Genomic DNA, 27851 nt, shown 5'->3' with positions numbered 1-27851 from the left:
CACGGGTTAGGGGGCGCAAATCCACGGGTTAGGGGGCGCAAATCCACGGGTTAGGGGGTGCAAATCCACGGGTTAGGGGGCGCAAATCCACAGGTTAGGGGGCGCAAATCCACGGGTTGGGGGGCACAAATCCATGGATTAGGGGTCGCAAATCCACGGGTTAGGGGGCGCAAATCCACGGGTTAGGGGGCGCAAATCACTTGCCTTGCCCCGGGTGCTGACAACCCACGCTACGCCACTGTCTAAATATTCTTTAAAGATTCCCCAATCCTTATAGGCTTTTTGTTTCGGTTTTCCTCTTAGTCTTCCTGTACTATTTCAGACACGTGGTTTATTTACTTATGTATATGCTTGCCTTGTCCATTTATGAACATTTATTTGAGATCTTAAAATTCTTGTAACACTGGCCATTCCACCAGGATTCTGTTACGCTCTCTGTTTCAATGCCGTCCTCTGAGACCAAACACTCCAGTCCACCCATCTGGGCTCAGAGACTTCTAGCATTCTTATTTATATTCTTTATTTATTCAGTTCATATACAGCGGTACCTCAGGTTACATACGCTTCAGGTTACAGACTCTGCTAACCCAGAAATAGTACCTCGGGTTAAGAACTTTGCTTCAGGATGAGAACAGAAATCGTGCTCCGGCGGCGCGGCGGCAGCAGGAGGCCCCATTAGCTAAAGCGGTGCTTCAGGTTAAGACAGTGGCGTAGCGTGGGTTGTCAGCACCCGGGGCAAGGCAAGTAATTTGTGCCCCCTAACCCTGAGTGAGTGAGCCAGGTAGGGGCAGAGAGCTGCAAGTGCGAGCACGCCCCCCCCCCCAGATGTTGCGCCCGGTGCGGCCGCCCACCCCCTGCACCCCCACGCTACGCCACTGGGTTAAGAACAGTTTCAGGTTAAGAATGGACCTCCGGAACGAATTAAGTACTTAACCTGAGGTACCACTGTACTGCACTTATTCAAACGATCCGAGGACGGTGTACAACATTAAAAATGATACACACAATTAAAAAAAAAGGAAATCCAGTATCTGTGCTGTGACATGGAAGAGGGGGTGAAAGCTTGTTTTCTCCTGCTCAGGCGGGCAGGACTCGAACCCATGTCTTCAAGTGACAAGAAAAGAGATTCCATCTCAACATCAGGAAGAACTTTCTGACAGCAAGAGCTGTTTGAGGAAGGAGCAGTGACAACCTCTCCTTCCTTGGAGGCTTTCAAGCAGAGGTTGGATGGACACCTGTCATAGATTTGTGGAGCTGGAAGGGAACTCCAGGGGTCATCTAGTCCAACCCCCTGAAATGCAGAAATATGCGGCTGCCCCATACGGGAATCGAACCTGCAAACCTTGGATGTTATCTGCGCCATGCTCTAAGCTATCCAGGCTGTCATGGATGCTTTAGCTGAGATTCCTGCGTTGCAGCGGGTTGGACTAGATGGCCCTCGGTGTCCCTTCCGAATCTTCACGTGTATGATCCGTGCACCCGCGTATCGTGTGAAGCCTCCTCGGGCACCAGGAGTGCCGGGTGCCAAGGGGATGTGGGGCGGGGGCCGGGCCGAGGCATCGGCGGAAACCTCCAGGCCCCTCCGGAGCCAGCAGAGGGCAGAGGCAAGTGGCGGCCGCGCCTGGGCGCAGGAGGAAACGCCGCCGCCTGGTTCCTGCGCCTCCTCGTCGCGCGGAGTCGGGAGGAGCCATTAAGGCGAGAGCCAAAGAAGGCGGCGCGGGCGAAGGGAGACGCGCGCATCCCTCCGCCCAGCGTTGGGGGCGCGCAGGAGGAGACGCGCAGGGGAAGCTGGCGCGCCCGCGGAGACAAGCAGCTTTGCGCGCGGGTAAGGAAAGGGGGCGCTTGGAGAGGCTGCGGTTCCCACGCCGCCCAGGGGCCCGGGGGGTTGCAGCCGGGGCCGGGGAAGAGGCGAGCACGAGGGCGGCTCCTCCACCTCCTCTTCCTCCGCTCCCTCCGCAACCTCCGCAACCTCCGCTCCTGCGCAACCTCCGCCCCTGCCCGGATCCGCGTTGCGCAGAGCGCACGGTTTTGTTCGCGCGCGCGCTGCGCTGGAGACTGGGGTCCCCGCGCGCGCCTCCGCGGAAGCAAGGCCCCTGGGCCGGGCCGGGCGGCTCGCTCGCTCCCGCGTGAATTTCCGCACCGGATCCGCGGCCTTTTCGGGGAGAGCCGGGAGTTTTTGGAGACGCGCGACGTGGTTTGATCTCTCCTTTTTTCGTTGTTGGATTTCCCCCAAATCCCAAAGGTGGGCGGGATCGCGGGTCTTGCATGCAGCCCCTGGTGCAGAGTTGGGGGTGGGATCCGGATCGGGCAGGCAAGAGTTGTAAACAACTCCAACCCATCCCCCCCTTCCGCGCGCGCGCGCGCCCCTTCCGCAGGCGCTGAGCTAAGCTGTGGCGGCGCCTATTGTCCTTCGGTGGTCATCCCTGCAGGCTAAGGGCCGTTTGAAATGCCCCAGGCCGCTGGAACCCGGACGGATTGCGCCCTTTGCCCCGCATCCCTCTCCGGCTTGGGTGCTTTTAAATCCGAATTAGATGCGTGCTGAGCGGGCTCCGCGTAGCCGACGAAGGGGAGCCTTGCAATGGAGATCTTCTCAATTTCTGCATGTGCCATTATTGCCGTCGTGTTCCCTTCTCTGCGGAAAGGGATAGGCTAGCGCGCAACTCCGCACAAAGGAGCTTTTTTCCTGTTGGGTGACTGCAAACGGCTTCTGTCCGGTTGCGCTTAAGGACAGCGCGACCCGATCCTGGAGGTCCTTCCTGGCCAGCCCCACAATAGGATCCCGGGGCCAGTGCCACGCGGGGAAAGAAACGGTGGCGCACCGTTTTGGCCCTCGAGCGCCCGGGAGTGAATCCGAATTGACACGTGTGTGCAGACAGCAGAATGAAATCTGGATCCGGAGTGGACACGCCTCTCCAGCAGGGAGATGTTTGTTTCCTTGTTAATCTTTTGTGAAGCAGAGGGGAGGCCTAAACCGGATTCAGGGAGCGTTTCGGCCTCCCCTTCCCCTTGTATGAGGAGGCAGTGAGGCCCAAGTGGTTTTTTTGGAGTGTAAACACAAAACCCAGTTGCTGGTTGTGGGTTGATGCAGGAGGAGGCCTGGGGCGCTGTTTTCAGCTGAGATTCAATCACATGCCAGAAGATTCTGGCGGTAATAATAATAATAATAATAATAATAATAATAATAATAATAAATACCCCGCCCATCTGGCTGGGTTTCCCCAGCCACTCTGGGCAGCTTCCAACAAAACACTAAAATACAATAACCTATTAAACATTAAAAGCTTCCCTAAACAGGGCTGCCTTCAGATGTCTTCTAAAAGTTTGGTAGTTGTTGTTCTCTTTGACATCTGATGGGAGGGTGTTCCACAGGGCGGGTGCCACCACCGAGAAGGCCCTCTGCCTGGTTCCCTGTAACTTGGCTTCTCGCAGGGAGGGAACCGCCAGAAGGCCCTCTGAGATGGACCTCAGTGTCCAGGCAGAATGATGGGGGTGGAGACGCTCCTTCAGGTATACAGGACTGAGGCCGTTTAGGGCATTAAAGGTCAACACCAACACTTTGAATTGTGCTCGGAAACATGCTGGGAGCCAATGTAGGTCTTTCAAGACCGGTGTTATATGGTCTCTGCAGCCGCTCCCAGTCACCAGTCCGGCTGCTGCATTCTGGATTAGTTGTAGTTTCTGGGTCAACTTCAAAGGTAGCCCCACATAGAGCACATTGCAGTAGTCCAAGCGAGAGATAACCAGAGCATGCACCACTCTGGCGAGACAGTCTGCAGGCAGGTAGGGTCTCATCCTGCGTACCAGATGGAGTTGATAAACAGCTGCCCTGGACACAGAATAGACCTGCGCCTCCATGGACAGCTGTGAGTCCAAAGTGACTCCCAGGCTGTGCACCTGGTCCTTTAGGGGCAGAGTTACCCCAATCAGGACCAGGGAGTCCTCCACATATTCTTTCAAGACCAGTGTTATAGGTCTTGGCGGCCGCTCCCAGTCCCCAGTCTAGCTGCCGCATTCTGGTGGTGCAGTTATTAGGTGGCTGGGAGGTCTTGCAACTGTTCCCCCAAAAGATGTGGGGGAAATTGATCAGCTCTACTGATTGAGCTACCCTAGGAGTCTAAAATTAATCATAGAGTCATGGGTTCAAGCCACTTGTTGGGCAAAAGATTCTTGCATTGCAGCGGGTTGGGCTAGATGACCGCCGGGGTCCCCTTCCATCTCTGCGATTCTGTGACAGGCAGTGGCTCTCCTGGGTTTTGGGCAGGGAAATTCCCCCAGTCCTGCCTGGAGACGATGCACGCAAGGCCCCTGAGCTAAGGCCCTTTGCCTTTGAAGCAGCCATTTAATCTCCCCACAAACAAATCTAAATGGATTCTCATCAAATAGCCGGTGTTGTTGTAACTTTTGCTCAGAAGCAATTCCCGCTGGGCTGTCTGGGTCTTAACTTTCCAGCCAGTGTGTAATCTTTGCAGACTTCCTCTGTGTTTTTCCTGTATCTGACATCTGAATGGAAAATCTGTATATTGGCTTACCACAGACGCTTGATATAATAATAATAATAATAATAATAATAATAATAATAATAATAATAATGTTAATAATAATAATAATTTATTATTTATACCCCGCCCATCTGGCTGAGTCTCCCCAGCCACTCTGGGCGGCTCCCAATCAAGTGTTAAAAACAATACAGCGTTAAATATTAAAAACTTCCCTGAACAGGGCTGCCTTCAGATGTCTTTTAAAGATAGGATAGCTGCTTATTTCCTTCACATCTGAAGGGAGGGCGTTCCACAGGGTTGGCGCCACTACCGATAAGGCCCTCTGCCCGGTTCCCTGTAGCTTTGCTTCTTGCAATGAGGGAACCACCATAAGGCTCTTGGTGCTGGACTACAACTAAACCAGAATGCGGCAGCTAGACTGGTGACTGGGAGTGGCCGCCAAGACCTCATAACACGGGTCTTGAAAGACCTACACTGGCTCCCAGTACGTTTCCAAGCACAATTCAAAGTGTTGGTGCTGACCTTTAAAGCCCTAAATGGCCTCAGTCCATTATATCTGAAGGAGCGTCTCCACCTCCATCGTTCTGCCCGGACACTGAGATCCAGCGCCGAGGGCCTTCTGACGGTTCCCTCACTGCGAGAAGCTAAGTTACAGGGAACCAGGCAGAGGGCCTTCTCGGTGGTGGCGCCTTCCCTGTGGAACGCCCTCCCACCAGATGTCAAAGAGATAAACAACTACCTGACAATGTTTGATATATTACAGTATTTTAATATTCTTTTGGAAGCCGCCCAGAGTGGCTGGGGAAGCCCAGCCAGATGGGCGGGGTATAAATAATAAATTATTATTATTATGCTGCAGCATTCTGCCCTTGTTCCATCTCACACTCTTCCTTCCCTTCCAGGTGCCCTTGGGACGAGACTGCATGACTCCGGAGCGAGTCTCCAGTCCTCATTCGGTTGACGCCACCCGTAGAATCCCCCCGGCTTTTGCTCGTGGGGTGGGAGAAGCATCGGCCTGTAGCCTTGCCCCCGCGGAGCCCCCGGCCTCTCTGGCCCCTGCTTCCTCCCGCTCTCGCTGGCTCGCGGACTCCAATGTTTTCCTCCGCGGCCGAGAGGGACAAATGGGGAACTCGCTTTGACTCTCCCCCTTCCACTTCCGCCGCTGCCGCAGCACAGGCCAGCGCGACAGGCCGGAAGAGGAAAGCCAACTTCTCCAACGACGAGACGGAGACCCTGGTCTGGAATGTAGTGCGGCATTTTAGCGCTCTGTACGGGTCGGAATCGTTCCGGGCTCACCCCGTCCGCCGGAAGCAGCTCTGGACCCAGATCCAAAGCCGCGTCAACTTCCTCGGGTACACGGAGCGCTCCATCGACGACCTCAAGCACAAATGGCGAGACTTGAGGCTGGACGTCAAGAAAAAGATCACGGCCAAGAGACCGCCCCCGGTGCACCGGCCAGGGGCGCCCCACAAGCCCCGCCTCACGCCCCTGGAAAAAATGGTGGCCTCCACTTTCCTGCAGCCCACGCATGACTCGGAGCCCGAAATCGTCTTGGACCCGGGTGAGCTTCCGTTTATTATCACCGTATTTTCCTCTCTAGAAGACGCACCTAGTTTTTATTTTTTTAAATAAGTTTTTATTAGATTTTCCACCGTGATAACACAAACCACAAAGCAAGATGCTACACAAAAAGAAAAAAGAAGAAAGAGGGGGGGAAGGGGGGAACAATAAACAGATAGACAACAATAACAAACTTAATTCTTCACAAATCCAACCTTTTAAATATCTTGGTTGACTTCCTCAAGTCCCTCCCTTCTGAGTTTCCTTGTAATTAAAAGTAACAGCTTTCCGATATCATTATTAAACTAAAAACAATTTCCAATTATAGTCCATCTTATTCACTTTTCTTAACGTTCTGAATCCCATTTATTTAATCACAGTGGTGCCCCGCAAGACGAATGCCTCGCAAGACGGAAAACTCGCTAGACGAAAGAGTTTTCCGTTTTGGAGGTGCTTCGCAAAACGAATCTCCTATGGGCTTGCTTCGAAAGACGACAATGTCTTGCGAGTTCCTGCTGGTTCCCTCCCCCCTTTTTCTAAGCCGCTAAGCCGCTTATCAGCTGATCCGATCAGCAGATAAGCCGCTAAAAGCCGCTAATCCGCTAATCCGTCAATGGGCTTGCTTCGCAAGACGAAAAAACCGCTAGACGAAGAGAATCACAGAACGGATTCTTTTCGTCTTGCGAGGCACCACTGTATAACTTAATTTAATCCTAGGCCTATTTGTTTCTTTCAAGTCATTTCTAATTTTGTATATTACAATATTTATTCAAATAGTCCTTGAATTTCCTCCAGTCCTCTTGAAACTCCTCTTCTTTCTGGTCGCGGATTCTTCCGGTCAGGTCAGCTAGCCCTGAAAAGTCCATCTTCATCTGCCAAAGACACACCTAGTTTTTAGAGGAGGGAAACAAGAAAGCAACGCAAAGCCTCTTGAGCGAAGAGGCAGGAGCGCTCCCTCTTCACTCAAGAGGCTTTGCTTGACTATCCCTGAAGCCAGGAGAGCAAGAAGGATCGGTGCGCACGGATCCCTCTTGCTCTCTTGGCTTCAGCGATAGCTGCGCAACCTGCATTCGCACCATAAGACGCATAGACACATTTCCCCTTACAGTGGTACCTCGGGTTAAGTACTTAATTCGTTCCGGAGGTCCGTACCTAACCTGAAACTGTTCTTAACCTGAAGCACCACTTTAGCTAATGGGGCCTCCCGCTGCTGCCGCATCGCAGGAGCACGATTTCTGTTCTCATCCTAAGGCAAAGTTCTTAACCTGAAGCACTTTTTCTGGGTTAGCGGAGTGTGTAACCTGAAGCGTATGTAACCCGAGGTACCACTGTGCCTTTTAGGAGGGGAAAAGTGCGTCTTATAGAGCGAAAAGTACAGTCTATATAAGCAAGACGGTCTGAGCATCTTGCGGCCATCTTGGTTCGGCTGCGTTGGTTGCCGGTTAGTTTCCGGGCCCAATTCAAAGTGCTGGTTTTGACCTATAAAGCCTTAAATGGCTCAGGACCGCAATACTCTATTGGGTGCAGAATGCTGCGGCGAGGCTCCTTACGGGGTCCTTGCCGCGGGATCACATTCACCCAGTGCGTTTCCAGCTGCACTGGGTCAGGGTTAAGGTGCTTGTTTTGACCTTTAAAGCCCTATGTGGCCTAAGACCCTCATGCCTACGGGACCGCCTCTCCTGGTATGTCCCACAAAGGACCTTAAGGTCCATAAATAGCAACACCCTAGAGGTCCCGGGCCCTAAGAAAGTCAGATTAGCCTCAACCAGAGCCAGGGCCTTTTCAGTGATGGCTCCGGCCTGGTGGAACGCTCTGTTTCATGAGACCAGGGCCCTGCAGGATCTGATTTATTTTTGCAGGGCATGTAAGACAGAGTTGTTCCGCCTGGCCTTTGGCTTGGAGCCAATTTGATCCCCTCCCCATCTTTCCTTTTCCTTCTGTGATGGAACCCCTATTTGGGGACTTCCCTGCCTTTTTTCTGGCCCACGTAGGACCAGTTTGGATAGTTGGCCTTGGTGAAGATGTGACGTTTTCTCCCCCCAAACAGATTTTGATCTGGGCTTCCACTGAAATGTGGCTGCATTTTAAGTAGTATTTTAATCTTGTTTTTAAGTTGTATTTTAATCAATTGTTTTTATTCCTGATGTTAGCCGCCCTGAGCCCGGTCTTGTGTCCATGTATCCATGTTTCTTAACTGATTTGGTTAAACATTTTTTTTAAAAAAAACAGACTGAGTTTTAACACACATGAAAAACTTAAAACAAATCCTTATTTCCTGATGAATAGCCTTTGGACTAGAATGTAGCTTAAATAGAAAACTATCTTTAGAAAGATTTTTCCTCCAAAAGCATTTTATTTTAAAAATCCGATTTAAATTTTAAAAATCCGATTTAAATTTTAAAAATCCGATTTAAGTAAAAAAATCTGATTTAAATAAAAAAAAATCCATTTAAATTATTTAAAAAAAATCATTGATTTTTATCCACCCTGGTTTATACCTTTTCTACGAGACTCCTCCTCCTGTTGACTGCTGACTGATGTTGACTTCAAGGGATAATGCAACGCTTTGCTTGTTTTCTTGCCCTGCAGAGATTTTCTTCCCTGGAGCCTTCAAGCAGTCCTTTGTAGCTTTGCAACCGGGCCTCAACCACCCCAGTATCTACATTGACACCAACGGGCAGCCCTCCTCCCTCCCTGACGTGGAAGGCTCCCTGGTGCCCCACTTGGGGGTCCAGAGCCCCGACCCCTCCTCTATGCTTTGCGAATACAGTCGAGGCGAAGGGCAGAGCAGCTCAGGTGAGTATCGCTGGTGCCGTTGCAAACGGCCTGGCCATAACAATAACAACAATGATCATATTTAAATGCCATCCAACTGCTCCAGCCGCTCTGGGCGGCTTCCCACAAACTATAAACTCACAGAAAAACACCACATATTAAAAGCTTCCCGATACAGGGCTGCCTTCAGATGTCTTCTAAGAGTCAGAGGGCTTTCAGCAAACAGGGAGCCACCACAGAGAAGGCCCTGTCATGGGGTCACTGGGTACAAAGCTTGTTCTCTGCCCCTGAGCTTCAAAGCTTCCCCACTGGAAAATCCTGGGGTGTGGAAATCTGCAGCCGGTCTGATCTCGTTCTTTTGAGCCGTCTTCATGCAGGATGAGTGCCTGTCTTTTAACTGCCCACCTCTCGGATTTGATGGGGGAAACTGAGGAGGTGGTGGGTGGTTCAGACTAGAGGCTAAGAATAAATCCATGTTGCGTATTTTCCACTATGTTTGATACTTGCACACCACTTGGGAAATTAAGCGGTTTATGAATGAACTTTCAGTCTCATTCCCGGCATTGCTTTTGATTTCGGCAGTTATGATCAATGCCGTTTTGAGATCCAGCAGTTAAAAATCGATGCCCTTTTGAAAGGTTCCTTCCATCATCTTCGTTCATAATGGTGTCCGGTAGTACCCAAACATAGAGGGAAACCTGTTCCTTCATCTCTGGGGACGCCGTGCAAAATTTGGTTACGATATATTAGTACATAGTGAGTTGACAAACATACAAAAATATATACCATATTTTTTTGCTCCATAAGATGCACCTGACCATAAGACGCATGTAGTTTTTAGAGGGGGAATGCAAGGAAAAAATATTCTTTAAAGGGAGCGCTGAGCAGAGCCTGTGTACATCCCAGGCTCTGCTCAGCGCTCCCTTTCATGAGCTGTGCGGAGCATGTGTGCGGCGCTTGCAGGCTTTTCCCCGAGGAGGGAGAAGGGCAGCCCATCACTGGTGGGTTGCCCTCCCTCCTTCGGGGAAAGTCCCCAAGAGCCGCACACACGCTCTTTAAAGGGAGTGCGGTTCTTGGGGGCTTTTCCGGGACGTGGGGGAAAGGACAGAGCCAGGAGCTAGAACAGCGAGAGGGAGTGCAGCGCAGCCTGGGATAGCTGTGCAGCCTGCATTCGCTCCATAAGACACACACACAGTTCCCCTTACTTTTTAGGAGGGAAAAAGTGCGTCTTATAGAGCGAAAAATACGGTATCAAGCTGGCGGCCTGTATGTGGCATTGCCCAATAATTCTTAGAAACCTAGATACTGAAAGTTCTTCAGCAGCTGCGTGAAAGTGCATGACTGACTTGTCAGAGTCTGTGTCTGTCTTAGGCTTGTATTCCCTGCCTTGATGTCGTTCTCTTGCCCGTTGCAGCCGAATCGGGGCCAGAGCTACGGACCCCGGAAATGTCCGCCATGTCCCCCCAGCTCCGAAACGAATCCCTCGTCTCCTACGCTTCCGAGGAGGAGGATCATGACGGCCCGGAGGCGGAGGGCAGGATGAGTCTCCAAGCGGCGCTGGAAGCTCGGCTGTCGGCCGAAGAAGACCTGAAGTTGTCCGGCCGGCAGGCCGCGATGCTTATCCGCAGGTGCAACTCTCAGGGGTCGGCTGCCTCCCTGCCGGAGGACGCCCTCAGCCACGCGGACGCCCACTCAGACTGGGACCACGAGGGGGGCCCTGACGTCCCCGCACTGGGCCGCTCCCTCGACGCCTCTCAGCCGGAGGAAGAGGAGGCAGCCAGCCAGGCCGCGGAGACGGGCTCCTTGCCCCGGGGGCTTCTGGGGCCTGCGTGGGAAAAGCAGGAGGAGGAGCAACACTCCCGGTCTCCTCTCCACACCGGGGCCCTCACTGAGGAGTCCCTGCCATCCTCTGCTTCACCTCACGCAGACCAGGCGCCCGCCCCACGGGCCTTGCCCAGGGGGATGGGGTGTTCCCGCCGGCGCGAGGGTGGCCGGGAAACCTGGCGGACTAACATCCGGCGGCTGATGGACATGGAGGACCAATGGGACCAGCTGTACCACCAGGAGCTCGCCATGTGGCAAGAGGAGAGGGCCCAGCAGCGAGACGAGCGGGCCCGCGACAGGGAGCTCCAATTCCGGCTTCTGGGCGTCCTCACCGATATCCGGGACGAACTGCGGTACTTGCGGCAAGAGAGGGCCGTGGCGCGGCAGGACAGGGCCGCGGCTCGGCAGGAGAGGGCGTCACAAACGGTCGCGCCGGCGGCCCACGCCTCCTCTCCTCCGAAACCCGAGGCAGCCCCTCCAGAGACGGCCCCCGACTGCACCCCTCTCTTCTTCCCTCTTAAAGCCGAAGGGGGCCTTTCCGGACCGCACCCAGGGAGCGTCGGCCGGGGAGAGGCAGCGAGGGCGAGGCAGAGCCCTCACGGGGTCTCCCGCCGGGGCCGGGGCCGTCCTCGCGGCTCCACGTCCAAGCACAGAAGGATGTTTGTGCCCAGCAGCTAGGGGCGAGCGGGCGTTTCCTAAATCGAAATCAAATAGACGTTTGTGTACAGAGCTCCGGAATTTCCTCCAGGTGGGCCTGATGTGTGTGTGCCTGATGACAGCGTGTGGGAATATATACAGTGGTACCTCTGGATGCGAACGGGATCCGTTCCAGAGTCCCGTTCACATCCGGAAGCGAACGCAACACGCATCTGTGCGGGTCGCGATTCGCCGCTTCTGCGCATGACCTCATTTTGAGCATCTGCGCAAGCGGCGAAACCCGGAAGTAACGCATTCCGTTACTTCCGGGTCGCCGCAGAGCGCAACCCGAAAACGCTCAACCTGAAGAAACTTCAACCCCAGGTACGACTGTGTAAGGTTTAGTTGCACACTGTGCTTGGGCTTTGTACATGGACCCAAAAAGGATTCGCGAATGACCGTGTGCGACCGCTCGGCCCTTGGCGAATGAATGCATGCGGTGGTGTTTTGAGTGCGGGGAAGGTGGCAAGGAGGTACGGCTACCCTGACGGAAGAAATTTCGCCTGTGGTGTCCCCTCTATCTACAAATACCGAAACATGGGTGGCGGGGAGAGGGCTCTCAATAGGCCGCAAGAAACACAGAGCCCACCAGCGAGGGCCGCTCTGCAGTGGAAGAGAGTGCCGGCCGGACAGGGCATTCGATGGGCAACTGGCTCTCAAATTTAATACCAGGGCAGCCAAAAACAAGGGCAGAGAAGGTTGTTAGCTGGGAAGGACACACTAAGTGTGCGTGTGATGGAGTGTGTGTTTGTGTGGACAAATGCGGGACATGTTTTGTATGAGTAGGATTGTGGGTTAGTTGCTATTGTTCAAACATTTTCTGCAACTCATTTAACGGACTGATTTGCCTATGTATCTATAAACACTTTTTGGAAAGAAAAAGCAAACAACCAGCCGAACGGTTTGTCTTGTGTATTTTAGTTACTGGGGAAAGACTTGCAGCAGACCCTTAAAAAAAAAAAATAATGCCAGAGGTCACTTTTGACAATAATTCCCCCGAACCGATCGTTTCTGATTTGGGACAAGGAGTTTACTTTGGGAGGTGGAGAGAGCCATAGAGCATTGCCGTCCTTGGGGTGCCTTTTGCCTTCCCATTTGCATGATGCTTCAACATCTGGGAACCCTACAGATGTTTTAGACTTCTTAATATTAGTATGATCATTCTTTCCTGAATTCATGCACCGTCCTATACCCAGAGGTTTCAGTGCGGTTCACAGAAAAGATGGGTGCAATACAGTGGACGCTCAGGTTGTGAACATGATCCGTGCGGGATGCACGCATGCGCGGGTTCGCGATTCAGCGCTTCTGAGCATGTGCAAAGCGCGATTTTGCGCTTCTGCGCATGTGCGACCGCCAAAACCCGGAAGTAACTCGTTCCAGTACTTCCGGGTTTCGGCAGTCCACAACCCAAAAAAACACAACCTAAATCAGCTGTGACACGAGGTATGACTGTATATAAAATCAAAGTAAGAACAATAACCCAGTAACGCACACATACACACACGGTTAATTAATCACAATTATATCCCACTTTTATTTCAAAGAGCTCAAGGTGGTGGTCGCCCAGCGAGTTTCATAGCCGAGGGGGGGGGGAATTTCAACCTGGGTCTCCCACGTTCAAGCCTGGCGCTAACCACTGTGCCATACTGCTTCTATGGACCACAATTCCCATCTGCCAGAATGGTGGAAAACTCGGGGCGGGGGGAATAACACGGCTAATCCAGCCTCCAGCAAGGGGGTGTTTTTCATAACGCGACTCTTGGCAGCCCCAGCTGTCTGATGCTGGCTGTGACAGGAACTCTGACCCACAACATCAGGGGGGCAAGGGAAGCAGCCTGGCAAAGGCTGCCCTAATCTAGGGGTAGGCCTAAGGCTGAAAGCTTTCCCTCCAAAAATAAAGAAGCTGGAAGGTGTGTGGAGGAAAGCAGCCGAAATGGTATGAGGCCAGACCTTATGAGGAACAGTCGAAGGAGTTGGGGGTGTTTAGTTTGGTTAAAGTAAGGCTGGGAGGTGCTATCGTAGGCAACTTCAAATATCTCAAGGTGTTGTCCCATGGAAGATGGAGCGAACTGGTTTTCTCCTGCTCCAGAGGGCAGGACTCGAACTCATGGCTTCGAGTTACAGGAGATTCTGACTAAACGTCAGGAAGATGGCAGTAAGATCTGTTCTGGACATGAGGCGGACTCCCTCAGAAGGTGAAACGGATTCTTGTTCCTTATTTATTTATTATTTGCTTTTCCGTCATACCTCCTCGTCAACGCGTACTATGTGACAGTCACACGTAAACTACCGTATTTTCCACTCTATAACACGCACCCGACCATAACATGCACGTAGTTTTTAGAGGAGGAAAATCCGTAGGCATGCCACCCGTAGGCATTTCCTCCATAACACGCACAGACATTTCCCCTTACTTTCTAGGAGGAAAAAAGTGAGTGTTATGGTGCAAAAAATACGGTAATCAGAAAAAGATGGCATGGATATAAAACCTAAACATATGATAGTAATAATGGATTCCCTTGGAGATTTTAAAGCAGGTTTTATGGCCACCTGTCATGGATGCTTTAGCAGGGGGTTGGACTAGATGGGCCCTGGAGGTCCCTTCCAACTCTGTTTCTGTAGCGTCATGAGGGACGTTAACAGCTGAGCTTTCCGTCATGAACTTTCCCCCCTGCACTCTAGAAATTGCTAAGGAAGCGAGCAGACAGATGTTCTTAGCACAGGCATAGGCAAACTCGACCCTCCAGGTGTTTTGGGACTACAACTCCCATCATAGCCGTTTACTTTCCACCTTATGCTAATGTCAAGAGTGGCACTTTCTTTTTTTTAAAAAAAAAAATCTTACTTTTCCAACAATTTAAACACTACAAAAAAAGAATAAATAATACAATACAATACAAAAACAATACATAACACTAACACATTAAACTAACAAAACAAAAACAATTTAAAATACATCAAAGTTTCAATATCTTATCTTTCATTCACTTATTACAGTGACCTCCTCACACCTCCCTTTTCGTATTCCACTTCTGTTAGTTGTTTCAGCAATTCCTTTCCATCTTCCTCTGTTTTCTATCCTATAATTATCTTAACACATTTTAACCTTTTTTCCCTTTAATTCTCTATTAATCTATTTATACTTAATTCCTTATAACATTTCTACTAAAGCCATATAACTTCATTCCAACATTTTTCTAACATTCATTAATTTCTAACATTCATTCATTAAGAGTGGCACTTTCTAAGCTATATGACGTCATCTCTAAAGGTAAAGGGACCCCTGACCATTTGGTCTAGTCGCGGATGACTTTGGGGTTGTGGCGCTCATCTCGCTGTACTGGCTGAGGGAGCCGGCGTACAGCTTCCAGGTCATGTGGCCAGTATGACTAAGCCGCTTCTGGCGAACCAGAGCAGCGCACGGAAACGCCGTTTACTTTCCCGCCAGAGTGGTACCTATTTATCTACTTGCACTGGCGTGCTTTCGAACTGCTAGGTTGGCAGGAGCTGGGACTGAGCAACGGGAGCTCACCCCATTGCGGGGATTCGAACCGCCGACCTTCTGATTGGCAAGTCCTAGTGTCTGTGCTGCAACCCACAGTGCCACCCGTGTCCCTATGACATCATCTCTAGGCAGCAGCAAATCCACCCAGAGGATGCCCTCCCTGTGGCAAGGAATTTCAATCAGGCCTTGAACAGTTTGAACAGTATGTGAATTTCCCTACTAAAGGGAATAATATTTTGGATCGTGTGTATTCCAGTCTGAAGCAGGCATACAGGGCAATTTCCCTCCCCCACTTAGGTTCATCTGACCATTCTTCACTTTTACCTTCCCGCCAGATCCGTACCTATTTATCTACTTGCACTTTGACGTGCTTTTGAACTGCTAGGCTGGCAGGAGCAGGGACCGAGCAACGGGAGCTCACCCCGTCGCGGGGATTCGAACCGCCAAACTTCTGATCGGCAAGCCCTAGTTTCTGTGGTTTAACCCACTGCGCCACCCGCGTCCTATAATCAGCCGTACCAAAAGGCTAAAAAATAGCTTCTATCTGTGGGCTGTTAGGCTGATGAACGGAAAATAACAGTGCAATTGAGGCTCTGTTAATTTCATTGTACACAGGTTGTACATTGACAATAAAGGTATTATCATCATCCCTAGCTAGCAAGACCAGTGGTCAGGGATGATGGGAATTGTAGTCTCAAAACATCTGGAGGGCTGATTTGCCTATGCCTGCTTTAGCCAACCTGGTGTCGTCCCCCAGCTGCTTTGGACTACAACTCCCATGAGCACCCAGCCAAAATGTCAAATGGACACCAGTGATGGGAACTGTAGTGAAACTCAGTATATCCAGGATGGTGAAAGATAACAGCACCGCCACGCCTAATGCTCCACAGAGTGAAATCTGCACCGGATGGTTAAAATCCTGGCTTATTTCCAGTTCCAACAGCTGAAGGCAAATTTAAAGAGAACCCCAACTTGCCTTTTATTTTAATTTTATTTATTCAACTTACATACCACCCTTTTATCAAAAGATCCCAGGGCAAGATGGGGGGGGGGACATTAAAAACACATTACAGAACGTCAATAATAAAAGCATAATAAAAACATAATGACAAATAGCAAAACAGTTAATAAGTCCTCTGCTTTGAACAGTGAACAATGAAATTCAGCACGGAGTGCTGCCCCATTCCAGGCAAATTCCGCTAATTAGAAAAATTAATTGAGACAACTCAGGTGCACTGGTGAATGTTGATATTCACACATACACACACACTAAAACCCACACCATCTAGAGCAGATCTGTGTTCACATATTTGATTGAAGAACGTTCAAAATCTCAAAGCACCCCAAGTTAAGTATTCCACAGAATTGATCACCTGAGATAATTTGGCCATGACTTAAGCCAATTAATAAAGCAGCCACTAGTGGAAATCTTACTTTAAAGCAGGCGCAGATTTATAGCTCTGCTTCTCTATCTAGGTCATTAGGGCAATATATATTATTATTATTATTATTAGCAGCAGCAGCAGTAGTAGTAGTATTTATATACCACCCTATAACCAGAGGTCTATGTGGGGTGGAGGGTGACCCGAGAGGCTCGTACACAGCGAGAAAAAGAGGACACCTAACTAAGGTCACATCTGCATCCGACGTGCAAAGACCACTTAACGTACATGGAGAACCGTAGCTCCGCAGAGGATCAGCTACAGTTCCCAGGGATTTTGTAGGAGAAGCAACGTCCTCTAAATACATGGCATGGATTCGAGTCTTGCTCACCCCTCTTCCGACTCGCTGCATGCTCTGAGGGGCTGTTTTCCCAGCAGCCTCTAGGGGCGCTGCTTCCGTGCGCTGAGGAACAGCATGCTGAGAGGCACCCTGCGCAATGGCAGAGGATTCTGGGAGCTGTTCTCAAGTTCCCGGGCTTGAGATTCTTCGGCCCACCCATGACAAGCAGCCGGCTAGCAGGCACTTCCCTTCCTCCAGGGTCAACATGGTCCTTTCTAGATATACCTAAAAGAGCGTCTCCACCCCCATCGTTCTGCCCAGATGCTGAGGTCCAGCGCCAAGGGCCTTCTGGTGGTTCCCTCACTGCGAGAAGCAAAACTATAGGGAACCAGGCAGAGGGCCTTCTCGGTGGTGGCACCCGCCCTGTGGAACGCCCTCCCACCAGATGTCAAAGAGAAAAACAACTACCAGGCTTTTAGAAGACATCTGAAGGCAGCCCTGTTTAGGGAAGTTTTTAATGTGTGACATTTTAATGTACCGTATTTTTAATCTTTGTTGGAAGCCACCCAGAGTGGCTAGGGAAACCCAGCCAGATGGGCAGGGTACAAATAATAATAATAATTATTAATAATCATCATCATCATCATCATCATCATCATCATCTAGACATCATTTGGGCTCCTAACTCCCATCAGCCCCAGTCGGGGATGAGGACAGGAGCTAGAATCTGGGAAAGCCAGGAGGATGCTGTGGCCCTGATCCAGAGGCGGTCACGCGCTCTCTTTGGTGTGTATTTTCCAGTGCAGGCTGAGGCAATTTCTGTTGATGAAGCCCCTGCCGCATTCGGCACACTGGAAGGGGAAGTCGCCCGTGTGTTCCTTGCGGTGCGACAGCAGGCGAGCCAGGTAGGCGAAGGCTTTCCCGCAGTCCTTGCACCTGAAGGGCTTCGGGAGGGTGAACCGGGGAGATTTCAGCTTCCATTTCTGCCGAGGGCTCTTCCCACCCTCCGCCGGGGCCTCCTGGCCGGTCGAAAAGCTATCGTTGGGCTGCCCCGTCCCCTCTGGATTCTGCAGCTGCGGCCCCTGTGGAATGTACACCTTTTCTATTGTGTGGGAAAGGAGATCGGAGCCTCTCGCCGCGGCGAGCAGCTGCCCCCTTCTGACATGGCCGCGGCGATGCGCGATGGCCGAACTCTGGAAACTCGACACCTTCCCGCAAAGGAGGCACATATACCTCAGTCCCGCGTGGAAGGCTTGATGCTTGAAAAAGTGCAGCTTCGACAAGCTCTTCCCGCACCGGCAAAGCAGCCTGGCCTCGCCCAGCGCGGCGCCTCCTGCCGCACACGCACGCTGGTGTCCCTGCAAACTGCTCTTGAACCCGAAGCTTTCCCCGCAACGGTGGCATATAAAACTCTTCCCTTCGGCGTGGCCTTGCTGGTGAGCGGCAATCTGCCACTTGTACACCAGCTTCTTCCCGCACTCCTGGCATTTGTACAGCTTCTTGGTCGCGCAAGCCGTGGCGGGGCCACCGGAGCCACCGCTACCGCCGCCCGTCTGGGCTATGCTCTGGCGGCGCTGCAACGCAGCCTTGTGCTTCCTCTTGTGCCTGCGGAGGCTGCCCTTGGAAGCGAAAAGTTTGCCGCACTCCGGGCAAGCATGCTGCGCGGGGGAGGCTTGCGAGGGAGGGCAAGGGAGCCCCGTGTCGCCTTGGCTGCCCTCGGAAGCCGGCCGGGCAACCCCTTGCTTGTCGCTAGCCTCCCGGTGTTCCCCTTGCAGAGCGACTGGGGAGGAGGCGTTTAACGGAGGCTTCTGCAGCCCCTGCTCGTTGCAGTACCTGTAATGTTCCTCGAGGTTCTCTTCCCACTTGAATAGCAGCCCACACCCGGTGCAGGGATACGGCGTTTCCCCTTTGACATCTTCGTCCTGGTGCGGTCGCTCGAGGTCCTGCTCCTGCGAGGCGACCTGGTTGCCCTGCACGCCACGCCCGAGCAGCGATGCGAAGTGCAGCCGGAAGGCAAGCTTGCAGAGACACTTCCGCCTGCGCCGATCGTGCCTCTTCAGCGCTTCCTCCAAGTGGCCTTCCTCGTGCGTGGCGAGGTCGATCCGGTGCATGAACGAGGCCTTGCACTGGACACACGGCCGGGGTCTAGCCTCCTCGTGGCTTTTCTGGTGCCGGAGGACGTCGAGGAACCCACGAAATCGCTCCCCGCAGTCTGTGCACTGGTGCAACTTCTCGGGCGCTTGCTGCGCGCTCAGACGGTTCTTCCCGGGAGAGGCCTTCTCCCCGTCCGCCACAGCAGGAAGGTGCGTTCTCTGGTGCATCCTCAGAGACAAAGGACTCGTGCAGCACAGCCCGCAAACAGAGCAAGCAACGGACATCTTCCTCGCGGCGATCTCCTGATGCATTCGAAGCAGCCCTTCCAGCCGGAACCTCTTGCCACACTCCCTGCATTTATACTGTTTTGGTGGAACAGCAGGCCTCTGGGAGCAGGCCGGGCTTGCAGGACTTTGCCCATGTTTGATGTGCAAAAGAGGCTCAGGCTTTGCAGGCTTCCCTTGTGGTCCGGCTGACAAATACGTCTGCTTGGGGGTGCCCCCTATATCACTGCGTTGGGTCACTACCTCCTTAGACTTGTCGCGTAGCGTCTCGCGAGATCCTGCCTGCCCTGTGCGCTCCTCACAACATGCCTTTGAGGGCCCATCGTTTGCTGGAAGGAAAGAGAGAACGTGGAATTATTTCTCTTTGGACAACGGAAGAGGTGAAAGAGTCACATCCGCCAATACTCAGAGCAGAACCATTGCAACTAGTAGGGATAACTAATTTAGGTTCATCAATTCCTTTTTTAAAGAAAGCTTCCATTTGCAATTTTTCACTGTAGAGTCGGATGGACCTCAAGAGTTATCAAGTTGCACCCCTTGCAATAGAATAGAATTTTATTATTTCGGTCACACACCGGTTCCAGCCCACATACAATATCAAGGAAGTCATAAAACACAATAGGGATACATTTGAATTCGCAATTAGTAGGTATAATGGGGACAATACAGATATAGCAACAGTTAAAAAATATATAAATTAAAACGTAGTCACTAACATATAACCTAAAATTCTCATTTAAAACCTTAAGCATTATAGCACAGCTTGTTCCCTAAGTTTTATGGCAAACGCACAGAATTTGGCTACCCTTAACGTGATCTCAAGATCCTTGTCCTCTACCAGGGATTTTAGACACTGAAGTTCAGATTCATTTGGAGATTTTTGCATAGCAAGGGTAATAAATACCGAGCGTATATCCCTGTAGAAACGGCAGTGTAACAAGGCATGAGAGACAGTTTCTACCCCCATCAAGTCGCAGGGGCAGACTCGTTCTGCGTATGGTTTACCCTCCAATCTGCCCAGCACGTTGAATCTAGCGAGGGTAAATGACCATCTGTATTTGTAATTTTGACAAATAATTTGCTGGGGTAAATCCCCTCCCGTTATCTTTCATTGCTGGGTGTTTATTCATCTCACTCACGTGGCATTGCAGTTCCACATCCCAAATTCATTGGCGGATTATTGCTCTAGCTTTCTCATAACCTACAGCTATCAGGGCCTGTGGGGAAAACCCCAAGCCTCTTAGCTTTTCATGCAGTGTAGCTTTCCATTAGGGATGCAGGTGGCACTGTGGGTTAAACCACAGAGCCTAGGGCTTGCCGATCAGAAGGTCGGCGGTTCAAATCCCTGCAACGGGGTGAACTCCCGTTGCTCGGTCCCTGCTCCTGCCCACCTAGCAGTTCGAAATCACACCAGTGCAAGTAGATAAATAGGTACCACTCAGGCGGGAAGGTAAACGACGTTTCCATGCGCTGATCTGGTGCGCCAGAAGTGGCTTAGTCCTGCTGGCCACATGACCCGGAAGCTGTACGCCAGCTCCCTCGGCCAATAAAGCGAGATGAGCGCCGCAACCCCAGAGTTGGTCACGACTGGACCTAATGGTCAGGGGTCCCTTTTATCTTTACCTAGCTTTCCATTTGGATTGGTAAGAATCCAGTCGGGTTACACCCCTTGCAATGTATTAGCTTAAATTAACGGCTGGCCATTGTTCTTTCAGGAGTTATAATCGTCAGCTGAGTCCTCCCCCTTTTGGAGCTTTTGCGTAGATTTGGGGTCTCAGCACCCTGCCCTTCCAACTCATTCCACTTTTAATTTCCACTCACTTGCAGAAACATTTGCATCAGGGTCTCTGAATCTAGATTCCTGGGTTCTTTCGATATCCAGACGTTCACACTGCTGAAGCCACGCCACAACTTCTGCTTTGGTGACCGGCTGCCCTGCTCACAGAGGGAAATGAAGGAGACAGAAAACACAGCGTCGGAAACAGTATTTCGACAAAGAGGACTTGTTCTCTGCTTGCTTGCGATTTCGCCCTTCCTTCATCAGCTCCTCTTTTAGAAAAAAGCGAATTCAGACACTCCACTTAATCTACTGTTGCTACCTGCCCCTAAAAAACCCCACTCTGATTCACTGGCAACGATTTTGAGGTTTTCCAGCCTGAAAAGAGACTAATGAATTTTGGCGGCAGACAAGCAGCAGGTTTCTTTTTTATATATAATAATTTTTATTAATTTTAACATATAAATTATAATACATACCACAAAACTTCACCACTTATACAATCTCTTTTTTTGGACTTCCATCAGCACCACTGATGATCCACCATTTTAACCACTTCGTATGCATTTATTAAATTCATATTGCCTTTAATTATCTTAACTAACCACCCTCCCCTTTATCCATTTTTGCAATAGTTCCAATAATTCACCTCACAAAACCTACAAACGTAGTCTGATCATCACAATTACTTTTCAAATAGTCTGTAAATTTACACCAGTCTTCTGTGAATTTCTGGTCCTGCAGATTTCGAATCCTGATGAGCAATAGGTTTCTGGCAGTCAGCCAAAATGAATTTGTAGGAATGGCTTCCCTAGTTACAAGTAACTAAGGAATAATAATAATAATACAGTGGTACCTCGGTTTATGAACTTCCGGAAGTCTGTTCTTAAACCAAAACCGTTCTTAAACTGAGGCACGCTTTCCCTAATGAGGCCTCTCACCGCCAGTGCCCTACCAATGTTCAGATTCCGTTCTTAGGTAAAGTTTTCAAACCAAGACACTATTTCCGGTTTTGCGGAGTTCGTAAACAGGATTGTTCTTAAACCAAGGTACCACTGTAGTAGTAGTTGTGTTGTTGTTTATTTTTACCCTGCCCATCCGGTTGGGTTTCCCCAGCCACTCTGGGCAGCTCCCAACAGATAAAAAACAGAATAAAACATCAAGTATTTAAAACTTCCCTAAACAGGGCTGCCTTCAGATGTCTTCTAAAAGTCAGATAGTTGTTTGTTTCCTTGACATCTGATGGGAGGACGTTCCACAGAGCGGGCGCCACCACCGAGAAGGCCCTCTGCCTGGTTCCCTGTAGCTTTGCTTCTTGCATTGAGGGAACCACCAGAAGGCCTCGGAGCTGGACCTCAGCGTCCGGGCAGAATGATGGGGGTGGAGATGCTTCTTCTGGTATACAGGACCAAGGCCGTTTAGGGCTTTAAAGGTCAGCAACAACACTTTGAATCGTGCTCAGAAACGTACTGGGAGCCAATGAAGATCTTTCAGGACCGGTGTTATGTGGTCTCGGCGGCCACTCCCAGTCACCAGTCTAGCTGCCGCATTCTGGATTAGTTGCAGTTTCCAGGTCACCTTCAAAGGTAGCCCCACGTAGAGTGCATTGCAGTAGTCCAAGCGGGAGATATCTAGAGCATGCACCGCATCTTGAGAACAAGATGGACCTGCGTTTTCTCATTTATAGAAAGTCAAGTTGCAATAGCATCTAGATCAAGGGAAGTAATAGTGCCACTGTATTCTGCTCTGGTCAGACCTCACCTGGAGTACTGTGTCCAGTTCTGGGCACCACAATTCAAGAAGGACACAGACAAACTGGAACGTGTCCAGAGGAGGGCAACCAAAATGGTCAAAGGCCTGGAAACGATGCCTTATGAGGAACGGCTAAGGGAGCTGGGCATGTTTAGCCTGGAGAAGAGGAGGTTAAGGGGTGATATGATAGCCATGTTCAAATATAGAAAAGGGTGTCATATAGAGGAGGGAGAAAGGTTGTTTTCTGCTGCTCCAGAGAAGCGGACACGGAGCAATGGATCCAAACTACAAGAAAGAAGATTCCACCTAAACATTAGGAAGAACTTCCTGACAGTAAGAGCTGTTTGACAGTGGAATTTGCTGCCAAGGAGTGTGGTGGAGTCTCCTGCTTTGGAGGTCTTTAAGCAGAGGCTTGACAACCATATGTCAGGAGGGCTCTGATGGTGTTTCCTGCTTGGCAGGGGGTTGGACTCGATGGCCCTTGTGGTCTCTTCCACCTCTATGATTCTATGATTCTATGATATTTGCGGAGGTCTTTTTTCGGCTGCGGGGTTCTCCTTACCTGCAACGAGCAAAGCTTCATAGTTATCTGTCAACACTTCCCAGTACAGCTCCTTCTGCCACTTGGCTAGGGACTTCCACTCGCTCCTGGAGAAATAAAGAATGACGTCCTCAAACCTCACTGTTGCCTGAAATGAGAAACATTTCCATTTTAGAATCACATGATGAGAAAGGAGGTTCCAACAAAACACGAGGAACAACTGTCTGGTGGTAAGAGCTGTTTGACAGTGGAAAGTGGAAGAATCTCCTTCGTTGGATTTTTTTTTAAGAGTTGGATATCACGGGTTCTTTCGTTGCGATTCCTGCATTGCATGGGGTTGGACTAATTATTTACAACCTGCACTAGAATAGGTTTGACCATAGCTGTCAACTTACAGATTTGAAAATAATGGACCAGCAGCCTCGAAAATAAGGGATCAGCAGCCAAAATAAGGGATTTTCAGAGCACAGGTATGTTCAACTTCTGAGCCCCTCCGAGCCAAAGGCAGAAAGCCCAGCCAGCGACCATAGAATCATAGAGTTAGAAGAGACCACAAGGGCCATCGAGTCCAACCCCCTGCCAAGCAGGAAACACCATCAGAGCACTCCTGACATATGGTTGTCAAGCCTCTGCTTAAAGACCTCCAAAGCAGGAGACTCCACCACACTCCTTGGCAGCAAATTCCACTGTCAAACAGCTCTTACTGTCAGGAAGTTCTTCCTAATGTTTAGGTGGAATCTTCTTTCTTGTAGTTTGGATCCATTGCTCCGTGTCCGCTTCTCTGGAGCAGCAGAAAACAACCTTTCTCCCTCCTCTATGTGACATCCTTTTATATATTTGAACATGGCTATCATATCACCCCTTAACCTCCTCTTCTCCAGGCTAAACATGCCCAGCTCCCTTAGCCGTTCCTCGTAAGGCATCGTTTCCAGGCCTTTGACCATTTTCACCAAACAAAGCCTCAAGCGGTGGTTCCCACAGCGCAGCAACCCGGCAAAGGGGATGCAGCAAGGAAAACCACCGTCACCTCTCCGCTGGGAGGCGCTGAGCAAAGGCGAGTCCCCAGGCAACACGGCCACAAGGCATGCAAGCTCCACCTCCCAGTCGTTATTAGACTCCTTATTGGGTGAGCAAGGCAGCCAAGCAACACAGTTGGAGCCTCCCTCCTCCCTTGCCGGCAGGGAGGGAGGGAGAGGAGCTGCTTCCTTTGAAACCCGGGAAATTTAAGGGACATCATCAGTAAGGGACAGCAGCGGGACACGTCACTGGGATAAGGGAGTTTCCCGCCAAATAAGGGACGGTTGCCAGCTATGGGCTTGACTACTGTAATTCGCTCTACACTGTCCCACAAACTCCAGCAGGTGCAGAATGCTGCAGCGAGGCTCCTCGCGGGGTCCCTGCCATGGGAGCATATTCACCCAGTGCTTTACCAGTTGCACTGGCTCCCAGTGGAGTATAGGGTCAGGTTCAAGGTGCTGGTCTTGATCTTGATCTTTAAAGCCCTTTGTGGCTTAGGGCCCTCGTATTTACAGGACCGCCTCTCCTGGTCTGCCCTGCAGAGGACCTTAAGATCCATGAACAACCATAGTTTAGAGGTCCCAGGCCCTAAGGAAGTCAGACTATCCTCCACCAGGGCCAGGGCCTTTTCAGTGGTGGCTCCGACCTGGTGGAATGCTCTGTCCCATGAGACTAGGGCCCTTCAGGGTTTAACCTTCTTCCATCCTGCCTATAAGACAGAGCTATTCCCCCAGATGTTGTTGAACTACAACTCCCATCACCCCTAGCTAGCAAGGCCAGAGCTCAAGGAAGATGGGAGTTGTAGTCCAACAACATCTGGGGAGCCACAGGCTGAGAACCGCTAGGATACGATCAGTACTTTTTTTCTTTAAAAATGTTTAGGGGTACTCTCATTTTGACTCAAGAAAATCACCATTCTATAGTTCAAATCGGGGGAAATAATACAGTTAATGGACAAAAGGCCGCCATCGGTGGTAGCAACGAAATTGACGATTCACCGTGTTAGAGAAGAAACTAAAACAATAATAAAAAAGGATTTATTTTTTGAATTAGTTTTACATAAAAGTTATACACCATAAATATAACATTTTCACACATTAAAAAAAGAAAATGGTTCTTTTGAACGTTGAGACCTCCTTTCTTCCCTCTATGGGTTCCAATTCAAAATTTTACAGTGGTGCCTCGCAAGACGAAAAGAATCCATTTTGTGATTCTCTTCGTCTAGCGGTTTTTTTGTCTTGTGAAGCAAGCCCATTGACAGATTAGTGGATTAGTGCTATTAGAGGCTTATCAGCTTATCGGATCAGCTGATAAGCGGCTTAGCGGCTTAGAAAAAGGGGGGGGGAGGAAAAAACCCCCGCAGGAACTCGCAAGACATTTTCATCTTGCGAAGCAAGCCCATAGGAGATTCGTTTTGCGAAGTACCTCCAAAATGGAAAACTCTTTCGTCTAGCGAGTTTTCCGTCTTGCGAGGCATTCGTCTTGCGGGGCACCACTGTATTCATGCATCTTTTACTGTAATCTATCTGTGATATAATCATAGTATCCAAAATCCACGTTACATTACAAGTGTCATTGTATTCCTGCCACTGATTTCAACTGTGTACAGTGATCTCTCAAATATGTTAGAAAGTTATTCCAGTATTTAAAAATACTTGGGTCTTCCTGGTTTCTGATGTTTCCTGCCAGTCTGGCCATTTCTGCATATTCCATTAAAAAAATCTTTTTTGTTTCTTCTCCCCTTGTGAAGGGGTATGCGTAACCCTGCGTCCCCCCCAGGAAAAAAAGCACTGGATAGGATTAGTGCTTTGATATGCCAAGTTTAGAAGGTGTTTGGGTGTTTTGCATGCATGGCTCCACATTTAAGTCTTTGCTTCCTTAGGAGGTCCTCAAATGTTATCTAAACTCAACACACTAGATTCACCACACCCCAAGCCGGCCGCCCACATATCAGTCACCAGAAAAACCGTTTACTAAACCTACCTAGGGGAGAGAGGAGTCCATTTGCTAGCCAGTAAGGCATACTTGCAGATTTACCAATATTCATTTCTGAGCTTCGTTTAATTTTTTAATTATTATTATTTAAAGTGGACACGGGGCGCGGGTGGCGCTGTGGGTTAAACCACAGAGCCTAGGACTTGCTGAACAGAAGGTCAGCGGTTCAAATCCCTGCAATGGGGTGAGCTCCTGTTGCTCGGTCCCTGCTCCTGCCAACCTAGCAGTTCGAAAGCATGTCAAAGTGCAAGTAGATAAATAGGTACTGCTCCGGCGGGAAGGTAAACGGCGTTTCCGTGCGCTGCTCTGGTTCACCAGAAGCGGCTTAGTCTTGCTGGCCACATGACCCAGAAGCTGTACGCCAGCTTCCTCGGCCAGTAAAGCGAGATGAGTGCCGCAACCCCAGAGTCAGCCATGACTGGACCTAAAGGTCAGGGGCCCCTTTACCCTTTAAAGTAGACACAGTACTGCAAGCTTCAAATTACAGCACAGCACAGCAGATCTGAAGGCCCTGCTGGCTGCGGCTGATAGGAGCTCCAAGTGCAAAATATTTGGAAATACAGTAATTTGCAGATGAGCAAAGGCAGCGCTGGGTTGTAGGCACCAGGATGCGGGCGCACCCCACAAAAAAAGTATTTTATTTTAAAGAATTTTGCGTTTGATATTTTTGTAGTCGTCGTGGAGGGAAATCCGAACTTGGCTATGACTTCCTTGCACTCCTAAACTCTTCCCCATTCTTCCGTCCTCATTTTATTTACTAAACCGGGGGGTGGGGCGGGCGTCCTAGATTGCAATAAGGCGAGGAAACCAGACACTGCAGCAACTTACTGTTTTTGCAATTATCATTAAAATTATTTTTAGTATCGCTTTTGTTTCGAAGTACATATCGGGCGGGGGGCGGGGGGTTCGCCACAACCTTCCCAGTGCTCGGTTGCCTCCAAAGGTCTTTAAAAAGCCTGGCTAAGGAGGCTGGTTCCAAAGTCACCCCAGGTCTCCAAAAACTGCGCGCGCGCGCGCGGGCAGCCCATCAACTTGCCAGGGCATCCGGGTCGGCCTAAGCCTTGAAAAGTGGATCTCTTTCACCCAGTAGCCTGAAACTGCCACCTCCCCGATCCAGGGATCCACCCCAAGTTTTGCAGGCTCTCCAGCAGCACCCCAACTGCACCGGTTGCGTTCCTACCTGCGAAGCGCATCCTGTTGCTTCCCGGGCAGGCATGGCGCCCCTCGCCGCCGCCGCCGCCGCCTCTGAGCGCTTCTCCTCGCAGCACCTCCGGTCTGGGCTGCCGGGGCGGAGCTCCAGGGCTTTCAGAGGCGTGGAGAAGGCGAGACATTCTTCTTTTTCCCCCATCTTTTCTGGCTGAGCCTTGCCACGCGCGGAGAAGGCGCTTTACGCTCGGATTAAGGACCTGGGAAGCTCCGGTTCAGAACCCCTGACTGCCCTCGTTGCGCGCGATCCTGGGCCGGTGGCGTCCCCTCCGCGCGCGCCTAAATCGCAGGGTCGTTGTGCAGAGGGGGGAAACGAGCGGGGGATGCAAACGCGCGCACCTGCAACCAGTGGATTCAAGAAAGGAGATTCCGGCTAGAGACCAGGAAGAACTTTCTGCTGTTCGAAAGGGGGGTTTTAAGCAGAGGTTGGATAGTGTGAGAAACAATATATTGTTGCCTCTTGGTCGTTTATAAAATAAGATGTTTTATACAAACATTTAGTTGAGCACATACTTCAGCCTCTCTCTCTCTCTCTCTATATATATATATATATAATGTATTTTTACTAAAGATTTTCTTTGTTTACAAAAGTATGTGTAATGTC

The 27851-nt window shown here is 50.5% G+C and overlaps 3 protein-coding genes across 5 annotated transcripts in view; 1 reads left to right on the top strand and 2 right to left on the bottom strand.

The window, feature by feature from the left end:
• Window positions 1-22799, bottom strand: part of LOC310689510 (cathelicidin-2-like) — a 64012-nt gene extending 41213 nt beyond the window's left edge. Inside the window, exon 1 of the mRNA XM_083467305.1 lies at window positions 22526-22799. The gene's annotated coding sequence lies outside the window, so the exon portion shown is untranslated. The remainder of the gene's footprint in view (window positions 1-22525) is intronic.
• On the top strand, window positions 1602-12253 carry LOC310689364 (uncharacterized protein). 3 transcript variants are annotated; one of them, XM_083467011.1, is made up of 4 exons: window positions 1602-1825; window positions 5402-6060; window positions 8649-8855; window positions 10249-12253. In XM_083467011.1, the coding sequence occupies exons 2-4, from the start codon at window positions 5592-5594 to the stop codon at window positions 11334-11336; spliced, it is 1764 nt and encodes a 587-aa protein (XP_083323137.1). In that variant the 5' UTR covers window positions 1602-1825; window positions 5402-5591; the 3' UTR covers window positions 11337-12253. The 3 variants fall into 3 exon arrangements, with proteins under 3 accessions (XP_083323137.1, XP_083323139.1, XP_083323138.1); XM_083467013.1 differs by having other exon boundaries at window positions 1647-2126; XM_083467012.1 differs by lacking the exon at window positions 1602-1825 and adding an exon at window positions 2144-2242.
• Window positions 15837-27566, bottom strand: LOC310689296 (uncharacterized protein). The gene is made up of 4 exons (XM_083466827.1): window positions 27222-27566; window positions 23051-23177; window positions 20781-20894; window positions 15837-19288 (listed from the first exon to the last, which is right to left on the bottom strand). Exons 1-4 carry the CDS (start codon window positions 27387-27389, stop codon window positions 17352-17354), a joined length of 2346 nt encoding a protein of 781 aa, XP_083322953.1. The 5' UTR covers window positions 27390-27566; the 3' UTR covers window positions 15837-17351.
• Window positions 27567-27851: the final 285 nt, after the last annotated feature.

The sequence above is a fragment of the Podarcis liolepis genome, assembly GCF_965112155.1.
Source record: "Podarcis liolepis genome assembly, chromosome: 12".
NCBI classification, from domain to species: Eukaryota; Metazoa; Chordata; class Lepidosauria; order Squamata; family Lacertidae; genus Podarcis; species Podarcis liolepis.
Note: the sequence above shows the minus strand (reverse complement) of the source record. Positions and strands in the feature narration are given on the sequence as shown.